The 27,875-nt window shown below is 46.9% G+C and overlaps 3 protein-coding genes across 3 annotated transcripts; 2 read left to right on the plus strand and 1 right to left on the minus strand.

Annotated features, from left to right (window-relative positions):
- Positions 1-1,672: 1,672 nt before the first annotated feature.
- Positions 1,673-8,507, plus strand: PDIA3 (protein disulfide isomerase family A member 3). The gene is made up of 13 exons (XM_034435603.3): positions 1,673-1,922; positions 2,193-2,271; positions 2,388-2,505; positions 3,270-3,374; positions 4,109-4,238; positions 4,824-4,940; positions 5,028-5,153; positions 5,988-6,170; positions 6,403-6,511; positions 7,041-7,169; positions 7,416-7,495; positions 7,704-7,761; positions 8,130-8,507. Exons 1-13 carry the CDS (start codon positions 1,780-1,782, stop codon positions 8,247-8,249), a joined length of 1,497 nt encoding a protein of 498 aa, XP_034291494.1. The 5' UTR covers positions 1,673-1,779; the 3' UTR covers positions 8,250-8,507.
- A 6,222-nt stretch (positions 8,508-14,729) lies between these two features.
- Positions 14,730-20,340, plus strand: HYPK (huntingtin interacting protein K). Its single transcript, XM_034435608.2, has 4 exons — positions 14,730-16,419; positions 19,101-19,156; positions 19,790-19,841; positions 19,964-20,340. Exons 1-4 carry the CDS (start codon positions 15,778-15,780, stop codon positions 20,057-20,059), a joined length of 846 nt encoding a protein of 281 aa, XP_034291499.2. The 5' UTR covers positions 14,730-15,777; the 3' UTR covers positions 20,060-20,340.
- A 50-nt stretch (positions 20,341-20,390) lies between these two features.
- MFAP1 (microfibril associated protein 1) lies at positions 20,391-27,807 on the minus strand. Its single transcript, XM_034435604.3, has 9 exons — positions 27,344-27,807; positions 27,017-27,236; positions 26,796-26,925; positions 26,248-26,435; positions 25,916-26,024; positions 25,672-25,832; positions 21,810-21,969; positions 21,527-21,616; positions 20,391-21,377 (listed from the first exon to the last, which is right to left on the minus strand). The coding sequence occupies exons 1-9, from the start codon at positions 27,423-27,425 to the stop codon at positions 21,195-21,197; spliced, it is 1,323 nt and encodes a 440-aa protein (XP_034291495.1). The 5' UTR covers positions 27,426-27,807; the 3' UTR covers positions 20,391-21,194.
- Positions 27,808-27,875: the final 68 nt, after the last annotated feature.

Genomic DNA, 27,875 nt, shown 5'->3' on the forward strand with positions numbered 1-27,875 from the left:
GAGTCGGATTCAGAATGTCGTGCTTAGTAAATGGGAGTTTTACTTCAAAGACTTTGTTTGAAATGCAATTTGAGACAACCTCGAAACCTGACGTGATCCTTTAGATGCACAAAGGCTTACCACCTCCCCTAAGCAGACGTTACAGTTCCTCCCAGGACTTTGCTTCCAACTTCTTCTCCATCTTAGGAGGAGTCTTTAATTGCACTTTTCAGATCATCAAGTTTGAAAAACACGATTATTTCATGACATTTTTGATTCACTATGTTGTGTGAATAGTCATTAAGTGAAATGAGCAGCTATATAATGTTGCAGCTTTCCCAATCTGGGAGCGACATTAAGAGATTTATAGGATAGCATGGTGAATTTTTCACACAAACATTGTTTTTTCTGGGTTTTGGGTTGTTGAGAGCCAGAGGAAACAGAATTAGTGACATAATGTCAGGAAGAGTGAAATGAGATTTGTGGCCTTCTAAAAAAATAGCTATAAACGCAATGTAGGAATTGGAAGAAACCTTAGAGACTCCCTTGCTCACTATAGCCTCCCTGACTGATGAGCCCCCACTCTGTTTAAATCCCGGGGCACAAGAGTCCACCGCTTCCCAAGGGAGTCTGTACCACTATGGAACAGCTCATGCCATTAGTAATTCTTCCTGACATCCACCCAAAGCTTCTTCCTGTAATTTAAATGTACTCTTCCTTCTTGTGCCTTATTTATTTAGTTACTACATTTATATGCCACCCATCTCACCAAGATGTCTTCTGCGCTTGTCTGCCCTTTTTCCAGTCCTGGAAATCTTTTAAGGGCTTTTTGCTGAAAATGGGGAAAAAATTGAAAAGGTAATTTCTGGATTTGATGACTGAAAAAATAACAGGCTGAAGAGATTGTAAAGTTAAATTTTATTGTAAAGTTAAAAGAGAAGGTAATAATAATAGAGAATAAAAGAGAAGATAATAATGAAGAAAGGTGGAAGACGGTCCTTTAACCAATACCCAGCCCCCGCCGTTTTCTTCTTTCTTTTATTCATTCGCTTCTGCATTTCTCTTTTGAACGCGGACACCTTCGAAGCAGCTGCCCGTCCGCCAGAGGACGGACGCGGCTCTTATTCTCCCAGCTGGGAAGCGCCCGGCAACGGATCCGCCTCAGAGCCAGGCAGCGCCCGAGGGGCAGGAGCCGCCGTTGCAGCGAACGAGGAGCGGGCCCCGACCTGCACTTCCCCCGTTCGGCAAAGCCTCCCATTGATGACATGGTTTATAGACTTCTCCGGTCTCCCTCCGTCCCCCGCTTTGCCTTCGGACGTGCGCTCCCCGGGCTCAAGGGCCGCCAGGTGGGCGTCGGCGTCAATTCGGTACCTAAAGGAACAGAAGGGCCAGTCGACGGCGCCCACCTCTCCCGCTCCTCCTGTGTCCCCTCGGCCCCATTCCGGCCAGGCGGCTGAGGGGCAGCGAGGGCTCCGTTCCGGGACTCCGTCTGCGGCTGAGGCGGCCCCGCTCCCCAGTCGGGGTCTCCCCCCGCTTCCCCCACCCCTCACGCCAGAGCGGCTGCGCGAACCCGAGAGCCACGGGAGGCGGGCGGGGGCGCGCCGAATCGTCGGCCGGCGGCGAGGGAAGCCCCGCCCCGGCCGAGACGCTCGGGCCAATGGGCGGGTGCCACACGGTGGATCCGGCCCGTCTGCGCAGGGGGCGGGCCTTCCGCTTCCTCTTTAGCCCCGCGCTGAAGCGATCGCCGGGGAAAGCGAAAGCCGCCGCCGTCCTTCCCGCCCGTCCTCTCCGTTGGACCTCATGGCGACGCTGCTCCTCGCGCTGCTTCTTGCCGCGGCGGCCTGGCCTGGCCGCGCTTCCGACGTGCTGGAGCTGAGCGATGATGACTTCGACAGCGGCCTAGGCGACCGCAACGTCGCCCTCGTGGAGTTCTACGCGCCTTGGTGGGTCGGGACGGGCGCGCGCCGTTCCCCGGGCCGCCTCGTCCGTCGAGGCGCTCCGGCAGAGGGAAGTGAGGGGGGGTCGCCCGGCAGGGTCTTCGCGGCGGGCCTGGCGCTGCGGTTGCAGCCCGGGCACCAAGGGGCGGGGCGTCGTTGCCGTGGCCTCTCCTGAGTGGCTGCCGCGGCGCGCGGGCGGCAGCGGATTGGCTGCGGCGGGGCCCGGGCGGGCGGCGTGGGGGAAGGCGCGGCCTGACCAGCTGCGTCGCCTTGCAGGTGCGGCCATTGCAAGCGCCTGGCGCCCGAGTACGAGGCGGCGGCCACGCGGCTGAAGGGCATCGTCCCCCTGGTGAAGGTGGGTCGGCGCGGGGGGCTGGGGGTCGGCGCGGCTCGGGAGCTGAGCCCGGGGTGACCGGCCGGCCGGAGGCCTTGGCTGGGACGGCAACGCGCTCCCCTGGCCTTCCCTCCCAGGTCGACTGCACGGCCAATTCGGAGACCTGCAACAAGTACGGGGTGAGCGGCTACCCGACGCTGAAGATCTTCCGCAACGGGGAGGAGTCTGGCACTTACGACGGGCCCAGGACAGCCGGTGAGCGACCCCCGAGGAGGCTGCTCGAGCCCTCGTGGCATAGCAAGACCCGGAGGTGGGGTCGGGGCTCCGGCCCAAAATCCCTGCACCGGCAGCATAGGAGGCGGTGGCGGCCCTTCTCCTTTGGCTGCCGCCTGGCAGACGGTCCTATCCTGGATCCTCTTGAGCAGCCCATGGAGGGGTGGGGGCTGCTGCAGATTTAAATTGTGCCCACCGGTTACAGTTTTGGGATCTGGACTCTCACCTTTCAGCTAGATTATCACAATGGGGTTGGAAATTGTCCTATCAGTACAAATAATCTACGATTTACGACCATAATGGAGCCCAAAATTTCTGTTAAGTGAGTTTGCCTTTCCACAATTGTTAAGTGAAACACTGTAGTTGTTTAGTTGTTAAGTGAAACTGGCTTCCCCATTGACTTTGCTTGTCAGAAGATTGCAAAAGGAGATCAGTTGACCCAAGGACACTGCAGCCATCATTAGTAAGCTGCCAAGCATCTGAATTTTGATCAGGGGGATGCTACAACTATTGTAAGTGTGAAAAACTGGTCATAAGTGCTGTTGTAACTCTAGTCATTAAATGAACTGTTGTAAGTCAAGGACTACTTGCAGATGTGGGAGTAAGATTTGTCTATATTAACATAACAAATATGGGATTGAAACAATGATTGATGTACAGCACCCTGCAGCCTATTCTTTTGGGGCTTTGTACCATGTCAATGTGAGTCTCTAAAGAAGGTTGGGCTTTATATATTTTTTTCTAAGATGGAATTGTGAGTCATCTAAAGAAACAGGCCGGTCCTGCCTCAGTCCCTCTTTCTCCTGAGGGCTTTGAGAAGTTCATCAGTGAAAAGGATGCTGCTGTGGTGGGTAAGTAGTTTATGGGGCAGAAGATTGCAGTACAGATCAGTGCTTACCTTAATTAGTGATATTTTGGATTCTTGTTTCTGTGGAGGATTTGGTTCATGGACCAATGGATTAGATAAAGCTAGGATGGGATAATCTGCTAATCAAGTTAAGTATGTTGTGTTTAAAAAAACATTAACTTGATTTCCAGTTGGTTTGCCTTCTGTCTTCCTGTTGGAAGTGCTGTTTATTTCATATGACTTCATCTTTCAGATGAGAACCTGTCTTGGCAAGGCACACTCCCCAATAAAAATACCAAAGGCATGGGTTGGTTGTGTTGGGTGGGATTTGAAGGCTGGGACAATTTTTGGATATGACTCGTTCTTTATGGATTAAGTCATAAGGGTAACCCCTTGTGAAATACACATGGACCTGAAACCCAGAAAATGATACCGTCAAAATTCAGCAATAAAATGCTAACTTTTGGTTTTACAAGATACTTCTCATCCATAACATCAATAGCTAACAAAGGGTTTAACAGTGAGGGATGTTAAAACTTTGATAGGCTTGAAGTTCTTGTTTTGTCATTTTAAAGAACAGTCATGCATTGTGTTCTCCCTCCTCCCCCCCCCAAAAAAAAATAACCAAGGAAATATTTGCTTTTCCTCCCATGTCATCAATCTAGTTTCTCAAAGGCAGAGCTAAATTATTTATCTTGGACCTCTTTTACATAGCTATTTATTTCTTATGAATTACAGGATTCTTCAGGGAGCTGTTTGGTGATGCACATTCAGAATACATGAAAGCAGCAAGCAATTTGCGGGACCATTACCGCTTTGGGCATGTCAGTGACGAGGACCTCATTAAGAAATATGAACCAGATGGCGAGTAAGTGTTCAGTGGTTGCCTTGTATTTTCCAGATTTGGCTTAAAAGGTTTATAGAGGTTATGAGGTTTGTTCTTGTTTTTGTATGCCTTGCCAACCAAGCAACTTTAGAAGTTGCTCATATTTTCAAAATATAAAGGGCAGAACTTTACCGTGTTGTTAACTTACGTGAATGAGTTTTTACTATCGTCTTTGGTCCTGGAAGGATCACAGATATGTCACGGTTCTTTAGAATGCTTAAGCCTTGTTCTGAGTAGCCTTCTGTGAAAGGTGGGGTGTCACGTTTATACAGTGGCACAAATTGCCAAGTCCCTTCTGGGCTGGTACTTGTTTATCGACCTGCAGGTGCAGGCAAGTCAGAACTTGATGTGCTTGCTGGCTTTGTGTTAGCTTCTCCCTGTGGAATTGGCTCAAGCAGCTGAGACTTGCTCAGGGACTGGGGCCCTATCCTGGAGGAAGTCATCTGTAGGGGATGGTTCAGTGAGTCCTGCAGTGTGAATGGGATTGCACTTGGTCTCCTTCCGACTGTGAACCAAAGGGATGCTTGATTGGGTTTGACTGTCAAAATGCACATCTCCTTTTCACAGGGGCATCGTCCTGTTCCGTCCCCAACACCTTGCAAACAAGTTTGAGGACAATTCTGTGCGATATACAGAAGAAAAGATCACAACTGGCAAGATCAAGAAATTTCTTCAAGAGAACATGTGAGCATAGTAGTTTCTTTCCTATAGCAAGTATGTTTGTCTGAATGGGGTTCAATGTACTAACAAAGGTGAATTTCTGTATTTCAGCTTTGGTTTATGCCCACACATGACTGAAGACAATAAAGAATTGATCCAAGGGAAAGATCTTTTAGTGGCTTATTATGATGTAGATTATGAAAAGAATCCCAAAGGCTCCAATTATTGGCGCAACAGGTAAGTTTCCATTTCTATGTCAAGGATTCTGTGGGCAGATGAACCATTTTTATTATAGATGAAATCTGACTCTTGGATAAAACAGCAAACAAAATGAAAGTCATCTGTGCCCGTTATGGTTCCCCTGCAACTAAGTTGCAAAAGCCACTGAAAAAAGTCTTGTTAAAGCATGGGCCTTCCCAAATTAAAGCAGAGAGTGTGCTTGCTGGTGAGTGGCTAAAGAAGAGCTGGGCAGTTCCCTTTGAAGACCTATTGCCCATAGGGAGCTGGTCCCAGGATTTTCTTGCACTAGTATTTTAAAAAGCACTAAAGGCAGGATCATGAATAGGTGACCATTCCTCCTCCACTTGGTTAGCAATATAAAGTTGGTTTCAGAGACTAGGAGTGATTAAGATGGCGCACAAGCGATAGCAGAAAGGGGGGGCAGCCATGGTCTGTGCTTTGTAGACTTACCCTTTTTGTGTCTGAAGAATTGTTACTTCAAAAACAAGTTTCCTTAGAATATAACTCTGTAGTGCAGGGTGTTTCCCTGGAATAACTTTCACTTTTATAATCACTATTGGCAGTATCGCATTTCAACACTTAGCTGTAAAAGAGGTGTTCTAATTTTGTTTTCCACTTTGGTGAATCCATTAGTTTGTTTCTAACAGATGTGATCTGGTATTGTAGAATGCAGTCCTCAGTTAACAAAACATTCACAATTCAGCAGATGTGGAGTTGAAACTGCATCGGGTTTACTTGTGGAGTTGGTTATATTTTTTGCCTTCAGATCTTAGGGTGGCCATTCGATTATCTTGAGCTGACAATAACAGGACAATTGCCTTGTTTCTGCAGAGTGATGAAGGTTGCTCGGAGTTTCCTGGATGCTGGACACAAGCTTAATTTTGCTGTTGCAAGTCGAAAAACTTTTGGCCATGAACTCACAGAGTTTGGACTGGATGGTTCTACCAGTGATGTCCCTCTTGTTGCTATCAGAACAGCCAAAGGAGAGAAATTTGCCATGCAGGAGGAATTTTCGTAAGTTCACGTTTCTGTTCCTTTGTTGGGAGTAAATAGCTTCTACTTGGAAGTTTCCCTTCTTTCGAAATGGAAACAGTTCCTGCAGGGCAGAGTTTCCATTGGATTGTTCTGGGAAGAGCTTTGAAGGAGGAGAGACCTGGGTGATTTCCTTAGTGGCTCTTAAGGGTACCCTTAATGGGGGTACAAATGGGTCTATGTTGGCTGAAGCAATTCTTACTCTTATTTGCAGCCGTGATGGTAAAGCCTTGGAGAGATTCCTTCAGGATTATTTTGATGGAAAGCTGAAAAGATACCTGAAATCAGAGCCCATTCCAGAGAACAATGATGGTCCGGTGAAGGTAAGAGCAGGGCTAACTTTCCTTTAATCCTATAGTAACTGGGGAAGAGATTTTATATGGTGTTCTAATGTTTCTGAAACAATAGGGGAAGCAGAGCTTTTTGTACAGTTTCCTGAATCCCTTAGGAAAAAAGTGCACCATAACAAAAAAATAAATATTTTGCTCTCAAAACACAATGCTTAATTCAGCACGGTAATGGCTCTCCTTGTTTCAATATGTTAAACAACTAAACTAAACTAACATAGAAGGAGTGTTAGGGAAATGTGAAATTTTACAGTACTTATATGCTAGCATTAACAGCTGTCTGAAACTGGGCCAAGTTCACCTCGATATGAGCAAACAGGTGACTTGAACTGATAATGTTACTCCACCATTGTACAAATGCGAGCTTGAACACTACTTTGTACGTTGCAAGGAAAGAACAGGTATGCTTGCACCTGGAGAAAGCAGCTGTTCTTTTTACCATGAGGTGTTTTGGTTCTTTCTGTACAATTCTGGCTGTTTATTTAAACCTTCTTGTCTTTCTCAGGTAGTCGTGGCTGAAAATTTTGATGAAATCGTAAACGCGGAGAGTAAGGATGTGCTTATAGAGTTCTATGCCCCATGGTGTGGCCACTGCAAGAATCTTGAACCCAAATACAAGGAGCTGGGGGAGAAGGTAGGGGGAAAGGAAGGGTTGCCTCAACTTGGAAGTCTCTTGGGAGAAGTTACTTTATCTGTGAAGTGACTGGTGGGAGTTCCTTTCTGGGTACCCAAGAATAGGAAATATTGGTGGTTCCTTCTTCTGCTAAAACATAATGTGTCCTGTTTGCTTTTGATTTTACATACATCTGATCTCAGCCACCATTTTCTCAGGGGGCTGAGAGTTTTGTCCTCCCTAATTACTGGCTTATTTTTTTTTCAGCTTAACAAAGACCCCCACATTGTTATAGCTAAGATGGATGCCACAGCCAATGATGTGCCTTTACCATATGAAGTCAAAGGGTAAGAAAGCCCAGGAATGGCTGTTGGATTTTCCTGGTGAGCTACATCTGCTATTAGCAGAAGAGCTTTCTTAGAAATGCCTTTTGACCTGTTTGCCAATCATGCAGAATAATGGGTTTATTGAGGTTTGAGGACCAGTTAAATTCATGTTTGCTGTTGCTACAAAAAAGATTGAATATGTCTGACTGGATCTTTCTTTGTGCTGCAGCTTCCCCACAATTTACTTTGCTCCTGCCGGTAGCAAGCAAAGTCCAAAGAAATACGAGGTGAGCAGATCTTTTGCTGGCTTCTTTCTATCAGAAGGACTTCCTTGGTAAAGAGATGGGATATAAATTACAGCAGCAGTAATTTGGTCTGGTTGGATTGGGCCTTGGAAGGGAAACCACCCTGAAATACCAGAGCAAGAGGCTAGATTAGAATCTTTTAAAAGCATTCCAAAAAAGTTGATGGCAACTCCGCCTTGGCACCAAGGAGAGAAGAGTGTGACTGAGATGATTTGGAATTGAGCTGGGCTTTCTAGACTACAATGGGTAAAAGATGGGGGCTATTGTGGATGGTGTAAACAGTGGGCAGGGGGTGGCCTGCATCTCACTAGCTTCTCTTCCTCTTGGCCTCACTACTCTCTCCTTGCCAGGGGGGGCGTGAGGTGAGCGATTTTGTCAGCTATCTGAAGAGGGAGGCCACGTATCCACCAATTCTACAAGAAGATGAAAAGCCCAAGAAGAAGAAGAAGGTGCCGAAAGAGGATCTGTGAGAGCCTTGGCTGCCACCTTGTTCAGAGAGGAGCCTGGCGGCTGCTCTGAGAAGAAAGCCAGGGCTCCGTGGTGCAGCTTCGTTGCAAAACCCTTCAGGGAGAGGAGAGCCGGTGGCTGCTGTCCTACTACTTTACCTGCCCCTTGTGTCTTAGCTGCACTTGCCATGGATGCCCTGGACTGGAGGGGGGTGGTGTTGTTTTCTAATTTTTTTTGTACATTTGGAGGAATGAACGAATAAATGAACCCTTTGCCCCCCTGCCCCTCCCCACAGTTCCCGTGTAATGGTGGGACCAGAGAGCCTCGTGCTGGAGAGCCAGTGCTGCTGGCTTCGTCTTTAAGAGGGACTACTGAGAACTGCCTCTGTCAGAGCCTTGTTTGGAGATAGCTGCCCAGAACAGTCCTGGGCTGTGTGAGCAAACTGCTTCTGATTCCTTCTTTTGCTGAGGAATGGGTACATAGCCTGTAACTATTGCATGGAGTCAAAACGGGTAGATACTGTTGTGTGGAGTTCTGTCTGGAAAACCTGAATCTATCTCAAAGCTGAAAGCACCGCACTATTTTGCAGAATAGAATAGAATATTGGAATGGAAAAGGAATAGGACTAAGAATACCGTGTTTCCCCAAAAATAAGACAGGGTCTTATTTTCTTTTGACCCACCCCCACCCCCCCACAAATAAGGGCTTGGCCTTATTATCGGGGGTGGGTGGGTGGGTTGTCTTATTATTTTGGGGGTGGCGGTGAGCGTGGGATTGGATGTCCCGTCACTAGTCGCCTCCCTCCCTGTTCTTTGCGCTGGCTGCTGCCCTGATGTATCCTGCTGCCACTGCTTCCTTGTGGAGCAGGACTCTGCAAGGCTTGTGCCGTTGCATGCACGTACAGCAGCACTGCTGCGACCTTCATACCAGCACAGCTAGCGTCCTGCCGCTCGCAGCTGTGCCGGTATGTCAAACCTCGTGTCGATGCTGCTGTTCCTGCATGCAACGGCACAAGCCTCACAGAGTCCTCTACGAGGAAGTGGCGGTACGACAAGTCTCACAAAGACTCGTTTCTGGCAGGTGGGGCGGGGGAGAAGCGAGATGTGTGGAGCTCTCCTTGTAGTCGCTTCCTTCCCCCCCCCCCCCCCCCCCGGTAAAAGAAAACGTTTCACGACATCTCGCTCCACACGTCTTACTTCTCCCCCGCCCCACCTGCCAGAAACGAGTCTTTGTGAGACTCAAAACATATGAGACAGAATGGGGAGAGAGAAAGAAAAGAATGAAAAGGAAAGGAAAGGATGAGAGGAAAAAGAGAAAGAATGGGGAGAGAGAAAGGAAAGGAGAGAGAGGGGGAGTATGAGAGGGAAAAGGAAACAAATGAGAAGGAGGGAGGGAAAGGAAGATTCTCTCTTTTTCCTCTCCCTTTCTTTTACTTTTTCTTTTCTTTCTATCTCTCCATTCTTTCTCTTTTTCTCCTTTCAGCCTCCCCCTCTCTTTTTCTTTCCCCATTCTCTTTTTCCTCTCCTTTTCCTCTTTCCTTTCTCCCTATTCTCGTTTTTCCCTCTCATCCTCCCCCTCCCCTCTCCTTTCCTCTCTCTCTCCCCATTCTCTTTTTTTCTCTCCCTCTTCCTTTCTTTTCCTCTCTTGTCTTCTTTCCTTCCTCTCTCTCATCCTCTCCCCCCTTCTCTCTTCTTTCCTTTCTCTCTCCCCATTCTCTCTCTCTTAGGCTCTGGAGGCTGGGGACAGCAAAAAACATCACTTTCTGTCCAACCGGGAGTTGGGAAATGGGCCGTTTCAGGCCTCTGGAGGTCTTCCGAGGGGGTGGGGAAGGCTGTTTTTGCCCTCCCCAGATGCATAGAGAGGATCTGGAGCCAGGTGAGAAAGAAAAACGGTCTTACCAGACTATTGCGTGCCAGGAGCGGGGGGGGTTGCATGTGCAGGGCGTGGCGCATAGAATTATGGGTGGGCACGCACATGCGTGAACCTCCCCTTCCTTCCTGACCCACCCCCCCTTCCTGACGCAATGGCAAAAAGGTTAGCCATTACTGGCCTAGTCTCTTAAAAACATCCAGTGATGGAACGCCCACGATTTCTGGAGGCAAGATGGCTTATTGTCCTCACTGTTAGGAAGTTTCTTAATTTGAGGTTGCTTCTCTGATTAGTTTCCAACCATTGTTTCTTGTCTGCCCTCTGGTGGTTTGTAGAATAATTTGACCCCCACTTGGGCACCCCAGCCCCAGATACAGAGCAAAGCCACAAGGATACTGCATTGTGTGGACCAAGTTACAAAGAAGATTCAGCTTTTCAGCTGGACACAGCAATGTTGATTCCTAGGCTAACGAATTATCAAGGAAGTTAGGAAAGTTCTCTGCTTGGCTAGCTGCTGAAATTACCAGGGAACAGAACGGTGGAGAGCTATCCCAACATAACGTTGCTGGAAGAAGCCCACCAGTATTTTTATGCTGGCTATAGCTGGCTGTACATGTCAATTCTCTGAAAATGGGAGATAGCTCTTTTCCAGTGTCTAGGTCAAAAGAATATGAATAAAAACGGTAATTCCAGGGCTATGTTAAAATTGGTGCCCAGCCTTGCATCTCCCTGTTAGATATTTTTCTGCTTCCCTGCCCTCCCTTTAGGCCAGGGGTCCTCAAACTACGGCCCGCCAAAGCCATTAATCCAGCCTGCTCAGAACCCCGAGGCGGCCCTGCCCACTTCGCTCTGCCAGCCCCTACCCTTTGGCCGAGCACAGGACTTACCTTCCAGTTCCAGTCTGTGGGGCTCGTGAAGGCCTGCAGAATGCTTCTGCAGGCGGGGGAGGTGAAAAGCGGGGTGCACAGACACCCTGGGAGGCCAAAAATGGGCCTGTTTTAGCCCGTTTTTGGCCTGCAGAAAGAATGCTTCTGGAGGCAGAGGTGAAAAATGGGGCGCGCAGGCTCGTTTTTGGCCTCCCCTGCCTCCAGAAGATAGAGAAAAAGAGAGAGAAGAGAGACTTGTTGATTGTAAGCTCCTTGGGGCTGAGAAGAATTGCTGCAAAACCGAGTTTCTTGAAGTGGACCACTAGACTTCTAAACAACTGAAAAAACGCTCTAGTAAAAAGAAAAGTCAACCAAAAGAACAACATGCAAACAAAAGCAAATAAAACACCCCAGGAGCAAAACAAAGTTTAATTTGTGTGCATTGCTTAATGGACTGCTAAATTGGCCATGCTCACCTAGTCACATGACCTAGCTACACCCATCCATCCAGTCTGCCCCCCCCAACAGTCTGAAGGACCATGAATTGGCCCTCTGTTTAAGTTTGAAGACCCCTGCTTTAGGCCCTTGTTGAGTGACAAGGTCTCAAATTAGTGGCCCAGCAAAATGTAGTGGACATAATATTACAGATTACAGTATGTCATTTGACAAGTTAGACCACAACCTTAATCACCACCTTAATGTAACTACATTTACATGGAGGGAAGTAATCAGGGCCTCCCAACGGTGGTTTTGTTTTAGGCCCAATAATCTTCAACATCATAAACAATTGAAATGAGGGAATAGAAGGGGAACTCTTCACCTTTGTAGATGACACTATACAGTGTCCAATACCCCAGAAGATAAGCTTAAATTCCAGAAGGATCTGGACAGTCTTCAATATTGGACCTATCTAACAATGAAATTCAGCATAGGGAACTGTCCCCTAGTTCTCTTCATAAGATTAGACATTGGGCAACATGAAAGCACTAGGTATTAGGCTAGTATTAGATAGACTAATGCTATCTAATGCTACCTTTCTAATACCTAGTGATAGCATTATTCCAATATTTGAGGGCCTGCCACAAAAAAGGGGTCAATGTATTCTTCAAAGCATCAGAAGGCAGGACAAGAAGCAATGGATGGAAGCTAAGCAAAGAGTGAACCAACCTAGAACTAAGAAATTTTCTGACAGAACAATTAACCAGTGAAATAGCTTGCCTTCAAAAGTTGTGGGTGCCCCATCGCTGGAGGCCTTTAAGAGACTGGACAGCCACTTGTCTGAAATGGAATAGGGTCTCCTGCTTGAGCAGGGGGTTGGACTAGACCAGTGGTCACCAACCGGTGGTTCGTGGAGAAATTTTCGTATTTTTGCATTTTTGCAGGTGGTACAATACGGAAAAAGGAGCGCAGCCCTCGCCGTCCGGAATGAATGATGCTGTTCCCGCTTGTGCCGCCAGGTGGGGGAGGGCGCAGCACAAGCGGGAAGAAGCGGCGTTTGCGATGGCTGGAAGCTGCGGGAGCGAAGCACTACTTTCATTTGCACGGCAACAGCATTCTGCCTCGGTATATTTGCGTCAGCCAGTAGCGCAAGGCAGCCCTCGTCTCCTGCCACTTGGGACTCGGAGTGGTAAATGGTCCGTCTGGTCCGGGGAGCAGCCGGATTTTGCTCTCCATTGCGGACACCAGATCGACCCCCTGCAAGCTCTAGTCTCTCGAGGAGTGCTCCCTGAAGCAGCGCTGGAAACTTTGGTCGGGCTCCTCGAGAGACGAGAGCTTGCAGGGGGCTGATCTGGGGTCTGCAATGGAGAGCAAAATCCAGCTTCTCTCCACTGTAAGTGCGGCATCAAGATTCCGCCTTGGTATATTTGTGGCGCAAGGCAGCCCTCATCTCCTGCCACTTGGGATTCGGAGCGGTAAATGGTGATTGGTCCGGGGAGCAGCCAGATTTTGCTCTCCATTGCGGACGCCAGATCGTTCCCCTGCAAGCTCTCGTCTCTCAAGGAGCCCGACCAAAGTTTCCAGTGCCGCTTCAGGGAGCACTCCTCGAGAGACGAGAGCTTGCAGGGGGCCGATCTGGCATCCGCAATGGAGAGCAAAATCCGGCTGCTCCCTGGACCAGTCACCATTTATCGCTCCAAGTCCCAAACAGCAGGAGATAAGGGCTGCCTTGAGCCACCGGCTGGCGCAAATATACCAAGGCAAATGCTGACAGCCGCGCAAGTTCAAGTAGTGTTTCGCTCCCACACTTCTTCCGGCCCTTGTTGGTGCTCCGTGCACCTTGGTCTCTCAGGGATATGCTTGACTTCCTCTCAGCCTCAAGATACTGGCTGGACCATGAGATGAGAGAGAGAGAGAGAATGACAGAGAAAATCAGAATGAGACAGAAAAAGAGAGAAAGAATGAAAGAGAATCAGAATGAGAGAGAGAGTGGAGGAGAGAGAGAGAAAGGGGGAGAGAATGAGGGGAGAGAAAGAATGAGACAGAAAGTGGGAGAGAAAAAGGGGAGAGGAAGACAGAATGAGGGGGGGAGAGAAAGAGAATGAGAGAGAGTGGGAGAGAGAGAGAGAGAGAGAGAGAGGAAGGAGAGTGCCTGAAGGACTCCATCCCATCACTGGGAGTCCAGGTACTTCAGCAAGCGGCGCGCTGGATTCGTATTGGTGGTCCATGAAATTTAAAATTATGAACTTGGTGGTCCCTGAGGTCCAAAAGTTTTGGACTAGAAGACCTCCAAGGTGCTTTCCAATTCTACTTTTTGTTGATTTGATAAAGTAACACAGATGCTCTTGATTTTGCCATGTCTCAATTTGATGATAAGCCATGATGAGCACTCTTTGGAGCTGTACATGATATTAACTTTGCGAACTGGGCCTCATGATCAGGATTTAGTGTATTTTGTAAACCCAGACATGATTTCATTGAAAATTGGAGCAGAACACATTGTTCTAACTTGGCCTCCAAGATGGTTATTGAAGCCAATTGCCTGAATAAATCTTGCAATCCATCCTAAACTAGATTGTTCATAAAAAGGTGAGGATTATGTGCCATCAAGTCATTTTCAACTGCAGGCAAATGAGCATGGACAGTAGTGAGGCATTTTGTTAAATGCTTTGCTGTAATGAAGATACACTGCAAAATTCCCAAAGTCTAAAGGAAGATGAAGTTAAGAGAATTCACTTTCCAAGTAGTATGTCCTGTGCTGTGTTCCAGGAGGTGGTAGAGTGATAGTTTTAAAATTGTTCTGATAATTGGGGACCGAAACCTGACTCTTCCTTGATCCCCTCCTTTCTTTCAGAATACAAGAACAGTATTTATCCTTCCATTCTGGCTTCAGTAGTCTAGGAAATCACTCATTTAGCTAATAGTGGTTATTTTCCAAAGGCTTTTTTTCAAGCTTGCACTGGAATCTTAACCTTTTCGTGTGATTCATTACCATCCTGCAATTTGTGGAAGATTAGAATAGAATGGAATACTTCATTGGCTAGGTGTGATTAGACACACAAGGAATTTTGCTCTTGTATAGATAAAGAACTGAATTCAAAGAAATTCTATCACCTAAGAAAAAAGTGATGTCATTGCTGTAAGAATCTCAAGAAAATACCAAGACTATAAACATAAGTGGGATTATTACATTTAAAATATGGATGTGGTCTGCCTATACAGAAATTGTGCAACTTGTTCAGCATGTGTACAATATTGCTAGATGGGAAGAAAGCCATTACTGTATGCCAGGGGTATCAAACTCAATTTCATTGAGGGCCACATCAGGGTAGGGTTGTGTTTCACCTGTGGGGTGGGTGGGCTTGGCCAGCTGAACATCACTCATGTTGGGGGCATCTGTGGTGGCCAGGGCAGGGCTGGGGGGATCCATTGTCTCCAGCAGAGGAAGGTGAGACCAGGGAGAGCACCAAACCCTTGTCCTCCAGTCAGCCTTGCCATCTGCTGGTGGCCAAGTGCTAAGCAGGATTTTCCTTCTTTCCCTTTCCTTCACTCTTCATTTTTCTTCTTCCTTCCCCTCTTTCCTTTTTCCTTCCTTGCTCTCTTCTCACCTTTCCTTCTTTGTCTTCTTTCTCTTTCCCTTTCTTCTCTCTTGTCCCTTCTTGGATGCTCAAATGCAAAAGGGGAAACTTTTCCCCTTTTGTTTTGTTTTGCTTTTAGTTTGTTGTTTGCCCTCTGCCAACAAAAATGGAGGTCAGGGAGACTAGAGCAGGTAATTGGGGGAGGGGGAGTCTAGCATCTAGCAATGACAGGAAAAGTTTCATCACATCTGAGAAAGACAGCCACTTTTCTGCCACATGGCCCAACCTGTTCTCCTTTCCTACCCTAACATCTTGAGTTCTGGTAATCTTTGCAGATGAATGTGGATTCCCACAAACAATTTGCCATGCATAACAGGGAGGAAAAAAGTGTTTATTGATTTACAGGAAGAGAAAGCAATTCTGGTTGCCTAACATTACAAACCAAAATAAAACAAACAGAAAGGTAAACATAGTAAGTACAAATCAGTCAGAACTGCTTTGACCTGGATTCTAGGCAGATGCAAGTGCCAGGCCTCAGTCTTGTGGTGTCATCTGCAATGAGTTTAAGAAGTAGAGGGCGGTCTTGGTGCAGTTAGTTTAGCCACTAGCACTGATGTTACCTCTTCAAGAAAACAACAAAGCTCAGAGAGCACCAAGGCCCCTGGCACCAACCGTGAGCCACAAATATTTTCTTTTATTGGTAGCTTAGCCACTGTTTGTTAGCCCCAGCTCCTCCTGTAAGTCAGCCAAGGTGATTTGCAGTTGGCTCCATGCTGTGATGATGGCCTCTCTGAGAGGTCATGTATCAACTTGTTTCTAACAGTTCCTTTTCAGAGAAGGTTGTGGCTCCGCTCTCCATCAGCATCTCTATGTTGATATCTGCTGCTCGGAGGGTCTATCTTTCAAATGAGGCTTTAAGGCTCTGTCCAGCGCTTGGCGGCCCGGCTGACGAGACCCTTCTTTCGCACCGAGGGCTCCGCCTGGCAAGGCCGCCCAGCTCTGCGGTTCTTCCTCCTTCCTGCAGCCAGGGAGGCCTTTGCGCGGCCGCCTCCTCTCGCGTTAGCCGCCGCTTCTTCAGACGCCCCTTCCCGCCTGGCTGCTCCTCCAGACGCCGTCTTGCGCATCCCCGTTGCTGCCTCCGCCCCGCGCCAGCCGGAAGCGGTAGCTGCCTCCACCGGAAGTCACGTCCGGGCTTCCCTTTCCGAGCTCTGCGGTTGCCCGAGCGCGCCGTCCCGGAAGTACGTCACTGCAGGGCGATGGCGGCCGAGGGAGACGTGGAGCTGGAGCTGGAGGCCGAGCCCAACGGCTCCGCGGTCGGCGGGGATGGCGCCGGAGGGCGCCCAGCCGAGAAGCCGCGAAAACACGACAGCGGCGCGGCGGATCTGGAGCGCGTGACCGACTACGCGGAGGAGAAGGAGATCCAGAGCTCCAACCTGGAAACGGTGCGGGGCGGTGGGGAGGAGGAGAGGGTCCCAGCCCCGTCAGCCTTTCCCGCTGCCCCCCACGCGGCCGCTCAAGTCTAGGCAGCCGGCCTTACAGTTCCTTCCCTTTGAATGGCCCAGAGACACTACGCGCCACTTCTTTTTCTTGGGCTGCATTCATGTGGACTGGAAGATTACTTTCCCCCCAAATTAATTTCAGGTTCTGTCCACATTCCCATGCGCCAGAAGGTAACCATGTGCACCCACAGCGAGGTTAATTCATATTTCTCGACACACTATCCCTTAATTAAGCCCATACTTAATTCTATACATCACCCCTGCATTCAAATTTATTTAATTTCTGTAGTGCCTAACTCAACTAATTCTGGGTAGCTTACAATTCTAAAATTGTAAAACAATTTAAAAAATAAACATATTAACAAAATAAATAAGCACAAACATCTATGCCCTTTTTTTTCTTTAATACATGGCCTTTTGCCGTTCTCTTAAATTTATTTAGAAACTTTTTACTGTTTTAGACAAACCTAAGTACATTTTTTCTAAATATGTAAATTAAAGTCACAATATTCAACTTGCTGTCCGTTGGTGAAACGTCGGAGATGGCTCGGGAGTTCATGGCTTCCATGACGGCCATAGACCTGACCCAGTTAGTTCATGGCCCCACTCACTGGGGGGGACACACTCTGGACTTGACTTTTGTCTCTGGCCAGTGGTTGAGTGGTCTTATTATAGGGGATATAGACATGAAACCCTTGTCATGGTCAGATCACTCACTCCTTCGTCTGGACCTTCGAACCGCTACATCCCACCGCAGGGAGGCGGAGCCAATTAGGTGGGTCCGCCCCAGGCGCCTGATGGATCCTGATAGGTTCCAGATGGAGCTTAGGCCATTTCCTGAAGATCTGGAACAAGACTCGGCCGAGGACTTGGTGGCTGCCTGGGATCGGGTGGCTGGTGGGGCCTTGGATCGAGTCGTGCCTTTGCGGCCTCTGACCCAGTGTCGATCCCTCGCGGCTCCTTGGTTCACCGAGGAGCTGAGGGAGATGAAACGCCGGAAAAGACACCTAGAGAGCGCTTGGAGGGCCAGTCTTGCTGAATCTGACCGAACACTGGTAAGGTCGCATATTAAGACCTACTTAGTGGCGATAAAAGCGGCAAAGTTTAATTACTGTTCCGCTCTTATTGCGTCATCAGAGAATCGTTTGGCAGCCCTGTTCAGGGTGACCCGCTCCCTGCTCTACCCGGGAGCGCGGGAGGACCCCTTGGAAGGCAGGACCGAGGATTTCGGACAATATCTGTATGACAAAATCGCTCAGATCCGGGGGGGATTTGGACTCTGACTGGGTAGATTCGGGCAGGGTGGCGAGGAATAGTCTTGAGAACGTTATCTGGGAGGAGTTTGACTCTGTGACCCCTGATGACGTGGACAGGATTCTGGGGAGACTTAGTATGGCCACATGTTTACTGGATCCGTGTCCCTTCAGGTTAGTACTGGCTTCCTGGGAGGTTACACGAGGCTGGCTCCAGGGAATTATTAACGCTTCGTAGAGTGAGGGTTACTTACCCACGGCCTTGAAAGAGGCAGTGGTGAGGCCTCTCCTCAAGAAGCCTTCCCTGGACCCGGCAGTATTAGCCAACTATCGTACTGTCTCCAACCTTCGCTTTGTGGTGAAGGTTGTCGAGAGTGTGGTCGCACGACAGTTTCTGCAGTACCTGGAGGAAACGTCTTATCTAGATCCGTTCCAGTCGGGTTTCAGGCCCGGGCACAGCACGGAAACGGCATTGGTCGCGTTGGTAGATGATCTCTGGAGGGCTCGGGACGGGTTGCTCCTCTGTTCTGGCCCTGTTAGACCTCTCAGCGGCTTTTGATACCATCGACCATGGTATCATGCTGCACCGGTTGGAAGAGTTGGGGATGGGGGGCACCGTGTTACAGTGGTTCTCCTTTCTCTCAGACCGGTCGCAGTTCGTGTTGGCAGGGGGGCAAAGGTCGACCTCGAGGCCTCTTATATGTGAAGTGCCTCAGGGGTCGGTCCTCTCGCCCCTTCTGTTCAACATTTATGTGAAGCCGCTGGGCGAGATCATCCATGGCTTTGGGGTGAAGTACCATCAGTACGCTGATGACACCCAACTGTACATCTCCACCCCAGGCCACCTCAACAATGCCCTTGAAGTGATGTCCCAGTGCCTGGAGGCTGTGTGGATCTGGATGGGGAGGAACAGGCTCAGGCTCAACCTTCCAAGACTGAGTGGCTGTGGTTCCCGGCATCCCGATATAGTCAGTTGACTCCATCACTGACTATCGGGGGCGAGTCTTTGGCCCCCGCGGAGAGGGCGCGCAATCTGGGAGTCCTCCTGGATACACAGCTGTCCTTGGAGGAACATATATCTGAAAAATCAGAGTTTTTTTCTGGGGTACCTCTTACACAAGAATTCTGCAGAATAAAATTATTTTATTCCCTCAGATTTATTGGAACTCCTGCTGTGCATGGAGATTTCCATACTGCTGTTTCAAGTGGTTCCACAATGAAGAACCACTGAAAAGAAACAGGAAGAGTTCAAAGCAATTTTAAAACTTTTTGATGAATGTGAAACTTTCTATAATGCCTGCTGCATATTCTGTTTTTATACATGCAAACATTTCAGATATCTAAGCTTTCATTTTGTTTTGATTTTCCTAGGCCATGTCAGTGATAGGGGACCGAAGATCTAGAGAGCAGAAAGCAAAGCAGGAGCGGTGAGTGCTTGAACAGTTCCAAACTTCTGTTCCCAAAGAGCAGCATAGGTATAAAACTACAGAATTCAACTGATTTCCTAGGTGGAAATTATGGCTGTGAGTTTAAGGGTGGTAGTGAACACATCAAAAGAGAGTGGTATACTATTTCCCAGGCCAAATGCAAAACCTACCATTCTACATCACTCTACCTGTCTTGGCAGTAGTTGGAATACTCAGGAAGGTTGCCTTGGCTTGGCTTGGCCAGGGGTTGGACTAGAAGACCTACAAAGTCCCTTCCAACTCTGTTAAACTGAGATGGGATGTTTTCTATATCCTTTACTAAACTACCATATAATTTCCCTTTTAGAAGTGTGCTTGTTTAAAATTCATTTGAAATGAACTTGGCATTAAAAACTGATCTGCTCTTGTAGTTTGAGCTTACTTGCCATAGCTGAAATAAATCTGTTTTAATGTCTGATGATGTCTCTTTTTTTGCTATTGGAAGACCAAACCTGGGCTTTTTGGGGTTCTGTTATATAGACAGTATTATCTGTGTTATGTTCCATCCGGCATACTTGTATGGGAAAGAGGGGACAGAAGGACTGTAATCTTGTCTGGATGAATATAATCCTGAGCCATTTCTCTTCATTGTAGAGAAAAAGAGCTGGCAAAAGTCACCATCAAGAAAGAGGATCTGGAATTGATTGTAAGTCTAGCGTAGAGCTAACAAGTTGGCTTGACTTTAACAGAGATATTTGACATCTCAGAAAGGCCTGCATGGATACCTGCAATTTGTACTGGCTAAAAATTTCCTTCTCCTTTTTTTAGATGAATGAGATGGAGATATCTAGGGCAGCAGCAGAACGCAGTTTACGAGAACACATGGGCAATGTGGTGGATGCACTAATCACTCTTACCAATTGAGAACTCTGTGCTGGGTGTATTTCTGTGGAGAAAGTAAAAAATATGCCTCTGGAGGGCAGGTTAGGCACTGCATGACAAATTTTCAAGTTATTAAATAAAAGTGTGATTTTCTAACTTACTGTGTTATATATAGCTTGATCCAGATTAACCAGTTATCTTCCCCAATTAACTGAAAAGTTATGATTTTAAATAGACCCTTCAAGAATTTTACTGAACTCCACATTTTCTACGTATGCAATTTTTAAATTAAAGAAATGCATTAAAGAAAATCAGAAAAAGGCTATCAAGTCTTGTGACTAATCTTTTCAAGGTAAAGAGGAACATCTGGAGATAGGAAAAATAAACTTTATTCCCAACTTTATCATTACTTGTACCCTTTTTAGTGGTGATTTACCAAATTCAGTGGGGTCAGACCACCTCAGAGAGATCATGAGCTTTCTGTTTCCCAAACTGCAGCTATAAAATCAACCCTGGCAATGTGAGATCAACAGATTCCAAAATAAAAATGGAACAATCTAATGTTTATCTGGAAAGTGAATTTGTATAAGTTACATTGTATTAGCTCTAATGCTATTTTATTTGCAAACAATCCTCTAATGCTGCCACTGTTCTATCAATAAGAGCAGAACAAGGAAGGGGCTTTTTCCCTGTTAAAGACAAACTTGCTTCACACAAGCACTAAAACAATGTTTGCATGATGTTCATATGGTTCATTTAGTAAATTATAGAAACAAATAATAGCTTAGCATGTTTCATGAAAGCTGCTTTCCAGCCTTTTTCTATGGCACATCTATCTTTAACATGTATGCAATACAGAAAGTGTTTTTGTATAACAGGATCAGATCACCAAACAACCAGGATAAGGTCACTTTTCACTCTTAAATTCAGATGAATGGGTAATTTAATAGTTTGTCGTCGTCCCCCCCACGCTATTTAAACAGTGTTCCTATAAAGAGCAGTTGTCTTTACAGTCAGTCAAAATTAGAAATGGGACTGCAAAAGATCTAAAGGAGAGTCTGTTAAGTTGAAACGGCACCAGCTTAGTCGATTCAAGCCAATGAAAATATTTTGTGGTCACAAGTAACAAAGTAGTTGAGCCAAAGCTAAAAGAGGGATCTGGATGATCCTTCCCCACTCAAGTCACTTTCCGCTTCTTAGCAGAAGGTCTCTCAAAGACATCCCGCACGCCAGCTGCCTTCTGCTTGAAGAACTTTGTATTCTGGGCACTCTCCTGCCCCCAAGCAGAGTCGAAGGAAGTTGTGTCCTGGTCCACTAGATGGGTGTATTTAGTCCGTCCAGAACGCCCAAAGTTCTTCACCTGGATAGCAAAGAGAAGAAAGTGGGGGAAGGATTGAGATGAGGTCTCTGGAATTGCTCACCTGGCCCTAATGCTGTCCAGAGAATGCTGGTGGGAGTCACAAAGCTTATCCTGGTTCCAATCCACAACTGGGCTCCTCTCCCATTTACCTGCATGACTTTAGGTAAGATTGTCTTGTTGAAGTGATCCTCTAGAGTTGGTGCACTGAAATCCCTCTTGTACACATCCTCATCTTCATCCTGAAGAAGCAAGAGCACACCTGAGCACAGGGAAGTCTGAGAATTATTGGGGATAGGAAAAAGACCCCAACACTCTAGTTTGCAGGGAAGATAAAATTGAAGGGGACAAAGCCATTATACAGAGGATGACAAAGAGCAGGTCTAGCTGTTGAACATATATTTGATCCTTTCAGTTTTGGGGCAAAATGCTTACCATGAAGAAGGCACCCCGGTGATAATATTTCTGCAGGAATTTGTATTTGCCCTTCACGGCCTTATTGGTGATGACCTTGCCGTTGGCTCGGAGCTCAGCCCGGCGTTCTTCCTCAGTCAAATTCCGTACCCGTTCAATCTCTGCTTTCTCCTTCTCCATCCTATATAGAATAAAAACGTTTTAGCCACACTGTCCCTCCTGATCTTCAATAAATGACTTTTACCAAATCAAACCTTTTGTCAATGCACAACATCTGTACAATGAAATTGAATTTTAGCAGCTTGCAGATGCCTTTGGGCACGGAAGGTTGCCAAGCGGCCATCGGGCTTGTCCAGTATTACAACAGCCTAGTTTTGTGTTCCTGACAGCACATTAAGTTTTTTTTTGTGAAAATTTTTCTTTTAACACCCCAAGAGTCAGATCATATCATTATGGGATTTACAATACTCCCCTTGATAGTTTCTCTAGAACCCAGAACTGACAATGGCCATAGAGTCATCACTATTATGGCCCTTGACCAACTGCTGATTTAGTCTTATGCATATGAAGGCCTTTCACTGTTGCAGCCTGAAGAGATGGATAAGGTGCTAGATAAAATGCAACTTATAGCAATAGCACTTAGACTTATATACTGCTTCATAGTGCTTCAACTTATCATTGTGATTTCTCCCTTGCTATTCCTAGTTCATCACATTGGATGGGAAGAATCTGGTTGTTCTGAGAAAGCAGAAACTGCAACTTTAAAAGGGAACAATCAATAACTATGTCATGATACTATTCTCTAGGATTGGAACCATCTGCTCCTTTTTAATACTCACTTCCAGGCCAAGATGCTTAGGAGTGGCTGCCCTATGATCTCTGGCATGCTTGGCATTTGGTACAGACTATTTTCTTGAATGAAGTAGTTTGGGAGATCTCTCCCAAGCCAGTTATCTAGGTTGACTCCCCACAGAGCCTTTATACTTGCTGAATTCAATGTTTTGCCATCCTTGTTGCCAGAAATAAGGTTTAGCAATTATTTCCTGCGCATGAGCAGCTCTGCTGTCCTTTTAGAGAAACTGAATAAATCTTGCAGGCTCTTGCAGTTTGGCAAACTGATTTATGAATCCCCTATTAAGCTACAATAGCACAAAGCAGAAGAAAAATCAGAAGCCTGAACTGTCTAGAAAGGTGAGCAAATTCTGTACCATCCTCTTTGGTGTTACACATTTGAGAGTGTAATTATTAATTATGCTGCTAACTTAATCTATACAGTTGCATGTTTTTATGTAGTCATCTAGCACATCGTGCACAAACTATCTTTCTACCCTCCCGTTTTGATTCCATCGACCATGGAATCTTTCTGTTCACCACCTTGCAAAACATGATTTCACTACCACCTGGAAAATCTATCCCAAAAGATGGTAGATGGTAGGCAGCTTTTCAGCTCCATCAAAGTTTATCTATGGAAACCTATAAAAATCATAAAGGATGAATTTTGTTAAATGGATATGATGTAGAGTTTAGTCATAAATGTGGACTGTTTAAAGAGTATGGGATGGCCACATCCGTGACAAAGATGGTGTTATTGTGACGCACAACCTACAAAGAGATTAGTTTTTTAAGCATACCTGAAGAATTCTGACTAAAAGTTATAAGAGGAGCAAAATTTTAGAAGTTCAGTGTGACTTTTGGCTGGGGGCACAGGCTGGATGCCTGATCTTCAGTGAATTCCTGACAAACATATGAACTGGAGAAACTACATTCTCATTTGTTGAGTCAAACAAGTGTGTGATGAAATGAACATGTTTCCATAGATTTGTAAGATGCCTAAGGAATGAATCTGTATGACACAATGAGGACTAGGGATCTGAAACTTAATTCATAAAATATCAAAGGGGATTAGAAGGATGAGCAAAAGCAGTTGTGCCAAAAAAGTGAAAGCAAGAGGACGTGATTAATCTATGTACCTCCTCTACTTACTAAAAAGGTGAAAATGGATGGGGGAAATTTTAAAATATGCAAATGATAACATATTTATTGTAAGTTTGGTTACAAGAAGTAAATGTTTTCAACTTTACTACCTGTAAATTGGGTGTATCAGAAGAAAAAAGCTCCATGCCAAGACATTAGCAGCTTAAGTAGCAGGTAAAACAAGAAGCACCAAGAATGAATGAGTGCTGACAAGACACACTTGGAGTAGAACACCAGGTCCAACTCTGCTTGCCACAATACAAAAGGGACGCTGAGCAACAAAGATGGTGAGCGGCTTGGATGCAAAATCCTGACGAGTGCTGGCAAGAACTGTGTATTTTTAGCTTAAAGAAGAGAAGGCTAATGAGAGATAAAACAAGCACTCTTCCATAATGGAAGGCTCAGCACTGGGAATAGAATAGGGTAGGACAAGAATGGAAGTTTTACAAGGTGAAATCCAGCCTAGTTTACATAAGGCAGAATTTCCTGACTGTGAGAAGCAGTGGAATAGTTGGCCTCCCACCTTGGAACTAACAGTTTTCAACAAAAGATAGGAGAGCCATTGATCTGGGATGCTCTGAGGATACCCACTCTGGGAAGGGGGTTGGGAGTGAGGCTGAAGGGTATAACTGACTCAAAAGGGGGAGGGGGAAAGGAGAGGCATCATATGTAAAGGAAGGGAACAAGCAGAGACTAAGGAAATGAGCATAGAGGGCCCAGTCAAAAGCATCTGGGCAACAGAAGAAAAGGATATTATTATTGTGGAGGTGTGATTCCTTTTTCAAGCCAGCTATAAAATCTGGATTGTTCCTTTCTGGGCCATGTTACAGAACTTTCAGAGAAGTGCCTTAATAACAGTGAGAGACTTCGGCTACTCAGATATCTACTGGAAAACCATTTCAACCAGACTGCCCAAAGATTCCTCGTAACTGTCACTATCTATTTAATTTTTTAGAAACTAGAGAAGAGTCAAAGAAATTGGCTGCTCAAAGAAGTAAAAGGAATAAGTAGATTAGGAGGAAGTGACCACAACTTTTTGAGTCTAAGATACAACAGAGAGAGACTGGAGCATAGCCATACATGCATATTAATTTCAAAAAAAGCCAATTTCAACAAGTTTGAAGAAGTATTAGGCGACAGTATCCCTGGGACAGAAATCCTTAAAACAAAAGGAGCACAAATGGGTTGGAAACTTCTCAGAAATACAGGTGGTCTTCTGTTTACAACCAGTAGTTCAGTGATTGTTCAAATTTATGTGGAATGCTGCCCATCGCAGCATTCTTCTGGTCACATGATAATGATTTCAATGTTCCTTCCCAGTTTCCAAAAGCACAGACAATGGGGAAACTGGCAAGAATTCAGAAGTTAAGCAAGGTCATATGAGGTCACATATTCCTCCCTAAAGACAGCAACCAGAATTGTCAGGGAAAGCTGACACTAAGTCATGCATTCATGTGATCTCATGCTTTCTGACATGCCTCTGTCCTGTATCAAAGGGGTTAATGGAAAGATTCCCCCTTTTGCAACTACTGTGCTAATATGCAAACTGTTAAACATATTGTGCAAGATTGCCCACATGAATTGCCCATTTGAATTCTCTGCATGAAGCAACATCAGACAAATGCCTGGATAGCTGAATTGGACATCCAATTATGAGGCCACTGCCGTACCCATCCACTGATCAGCTGTTCGGCAATGGAACAAGCTACTTTGGGAGGTGCTAGAGCTGCTTACAAAGGCTGAATAGCCCTCCATCAGAAAGCTGTAGCATTGGAATCCCACACTGGGAAGGGGGCTGGATAAAAAAAAAATCAGGCACAATAAATAACTTGGCATTAATGATCATTCTCCTCTTGTGAGGAGAGAAGGTTTTAACTTTTTACCCAATCAAAGCTCTGATTATACTTACGCCTCACGTTCCTCACGATCTCGTTTGATTCGCTTCAATTCTCGCACTTTCCAAGCTTCATATTCTTCTTCATCATTCTCATCATCGGTATCCAAAGCATCAAGGGCTGCCAAAGAACGCCTGTTCTCCTCCAATTCCTTCTTGGCTTCTTCTTCTACAATCTGCAGCAATTTAGGGGAGAGTAAGCCTCCTGAAGGACCACATTTCTTGTGTCTCAATCACCTGCTCCTTCCTTTCCCAATACCTTCAGCGTGTACTTGCGCCTTTCTTCAGCCATACGTTTGGCCTCTTGCTCCAGTTCCTTCTGCTTCAGTGCCTCTGCTTCTCGCTCCTGGACTGTGATTCGGTCCTTTCTGCAACAGATATTTGTGCCGAGTTGAATATCATCCAAATTAAATATTTTCTAGAAGAAACTTTATTAGAATTCACACCCATCGCTGCAAGAAAAATGCCTTGGAGCTGTAATTATATGCCACCAACATATTAAAAGAAAAGCTGTGAAATACCACTCAGCCTAAAGAGATCAATGCCCACTGTCACCTCCTCCCCTTCCTTTTCTTAACTAATGGAACTTGCTTGCGAATGAAGACAGGTTTAAGACGTGGTTCAGTTTCATCTTCACTATCTGTATACTCCTCATATTCAGACTCAGTTTCAGACTCCTCCCCAGAACGGCCTTCATCTTCCAGTTCCATCACTTCCATCTCCTCATTCTTGCGTTCCTGAGCACGTTGGCGCATCATATTACGTCGACGTTCAATTTCCTGTTAAGGAGAGATAAAGGGAAAAGGTTATCATGTGTCCATGTATCCCTTACCCATTCCAACCGGTCAGGTATCAATTTATGGCTATATTAAAATTACACAAGTGTAGGCTCTTTACATGTTAAATGGTCCAGATCCAGCTCCTGGAATCTCTAGCAAAAGAATCTTGGCCATTTCTTGTGGGAAAATGGCCAAGATTGTAGATGCTACCAATCAGAACACTGGGCTACTGCAAAAATATTCCCCCACATTTCTAAATTCAGCTGGGCTCATTGCTGCCACTCCTGCAAACCTCCAATATTTGCTCAAAGGTGCAGTCCAATGCCAAACGCCACACTTGGCTCTTCCGCCTGTACATACCTCATCGTCTACCTCTTCCTCTTCTTCCTCACTGGTGTCCTCACGCTCCACATGCCAAGCTTCGCCCTCCACTTCAGAATCGCTCTCCCCCACCACTTCTGGCTCCACAATCTTGCGGTGCCTTGCCAGCCTGGAAAACAAAGGCCGTTTTCCTCTCTCTGCCTCTGCTGGGTCGCAAAAAAGAATCCAGGCTTGGCCCAGGTAGCCTGGCTGCCACTCACCTCTCTTCCACATCCTCACTGACGCGGTTCTGCAGGCGCCGCAGCCGGGGGTCGCTAGCCAGCTCCTCCTCCTGCTCCTCGGGCTCCAGCTCCTGCTCCTTGGCCTTCTTAATGAACTGGAACTCCTCGTCTTCCTCGTCGGAGGACTCCATGGGCGCATAGTCGGGGCGCTTCCCCGAGACGTACCGCTTCACCTTCACCTTCTCCATGGAAATCTCCCCTGGAAGAGGCGGGCGGGGTTCAGGCTTTCCAGCTGAGTCCAGCACCCCCTCTTCCTTTCCCTCCGCCTCTCCCCGCCGAGGAGCCCCCCTTCCGCCCCCTCCTCACCCTTCTCGTTGCGGACGGGAACGGCCCCCGCCGTGGACTGGATCGGGGGCTGCTTCATGAGGGCGCTGCTGGAGCCCGACATGGTGATGGGGGGTGGGGGCTGCGAGGAAGGACGGCAGCTCGACCGCCGCGCGTAAACACAGGACTGACGGGGGACAGGCTTCCGCTTCCGGCTGCTCTGGCCTGCTTCCGCTTCCGGGGGCCGTGGGGGCGGACCCTCGCGACCTTCCGTTGGAGCTGCACCTGCGCACTTTTTTCCGAGGAGGGGCTTAAGCGGGGCCTGGGAGACAACCCGAAAGCTCTGGGGTGTCGCTCCGGCTTTCGAGTCCGGATGTCAAGCTCGCACCTTGGCGTAAGGGAATGGAAGCGCCTAAAGCCCGGGGGTGGGCGGGGAGGCTTGCCGCCTCTGCCCGGCGCGTGGATGGGACCGTCAGTCGGTTGCGAAGGAGCAGGCGGACATCTTTCTGACCGAACAAAGAGGAATTATTCAACAATTATTCGCCAATCTGGAAACAGCGGTACATATGTTAGA

This window comes from Pantherophis guttatus, chromosome 13 (genome assembly GCF_059756535.1).
Source record: "Pantherophis guttatus breed Tessera chromosome 13, ASM5975653v1, whole genome shotgun sequence".
Classification (NCBI taxonomy): Eukaryota; Metazoa; Chordata; class Lepidosauria; order Squamata; family Colubridae; genus Pantherophis; species Pantherophis guttatus.

Bases quoted from the DNA above. Each gene is read 5' to 3' on its own strand.
- PDIA3 (XM_034435603.3), top strand. From the start codon at position 1,780: ATGGCGACGCTGCTCCTCGCGCTGCTTCTTGCCGCGGCGGCCTGGCCT. The intron at 3,375-4,108 runs GTAAGTAGTTTA...TATGAATTACAG, and splicing joins AAAGGATGCTGCTGTGGTGG to GATTCTTCAGGGAGCTGTTT. The intron at 6,171-6,402 runs GTAAGTTCACGT...TCTTATTTGCAG, and splicing joins GCCATGCAGGAGGAATTTTC to CCGTGATGGTAAAGCCTTGG.
- HYPK (XM_034435608.2), top strand. From the start codon at position 15,778: ATGTATCAACTTGTTTCTAACAGTTCCTTTTCAGAGAAGGTTGTGGCT. The intron at 16,420-19,100 runs GTGCGGGGCGGT...TGATTTTCCTAG, and splicing joins AGAGCTCCAACCTGGAAACG to GCCATGTCAGTGATAGGGGA. The intron at 19,157-19,789 runs GTGAGTGCTTGA...TCTTCATTGTAG, and splicing joins CAGAAAGCAAAGCAGGAGCG to AGAAAAAGAGCTGGCAAAAG.
- MFAP1 (XM_034435604.3), bottom strand. From the start codon at position 27,425: ATGTCGGGCTCCAGCAGCGCCCTCATGAAGCAGCCCCCGATCCAGTCC. The intron at 26,436-26,795 runs GTATGTACAGGC...TCTCCTTAACAG, and splicing joins AGGAAGAGGTAGACGATGAG to GAAATTGAACGTCGACGTAA. The intron at 25,833-25,915 runs GTATTGGGAAAG...AAATTGCTGCAG, and splicing joins GGCGCAAGTACACGCTGAAG to ATTGTAGAAGAAGAAGCCAA.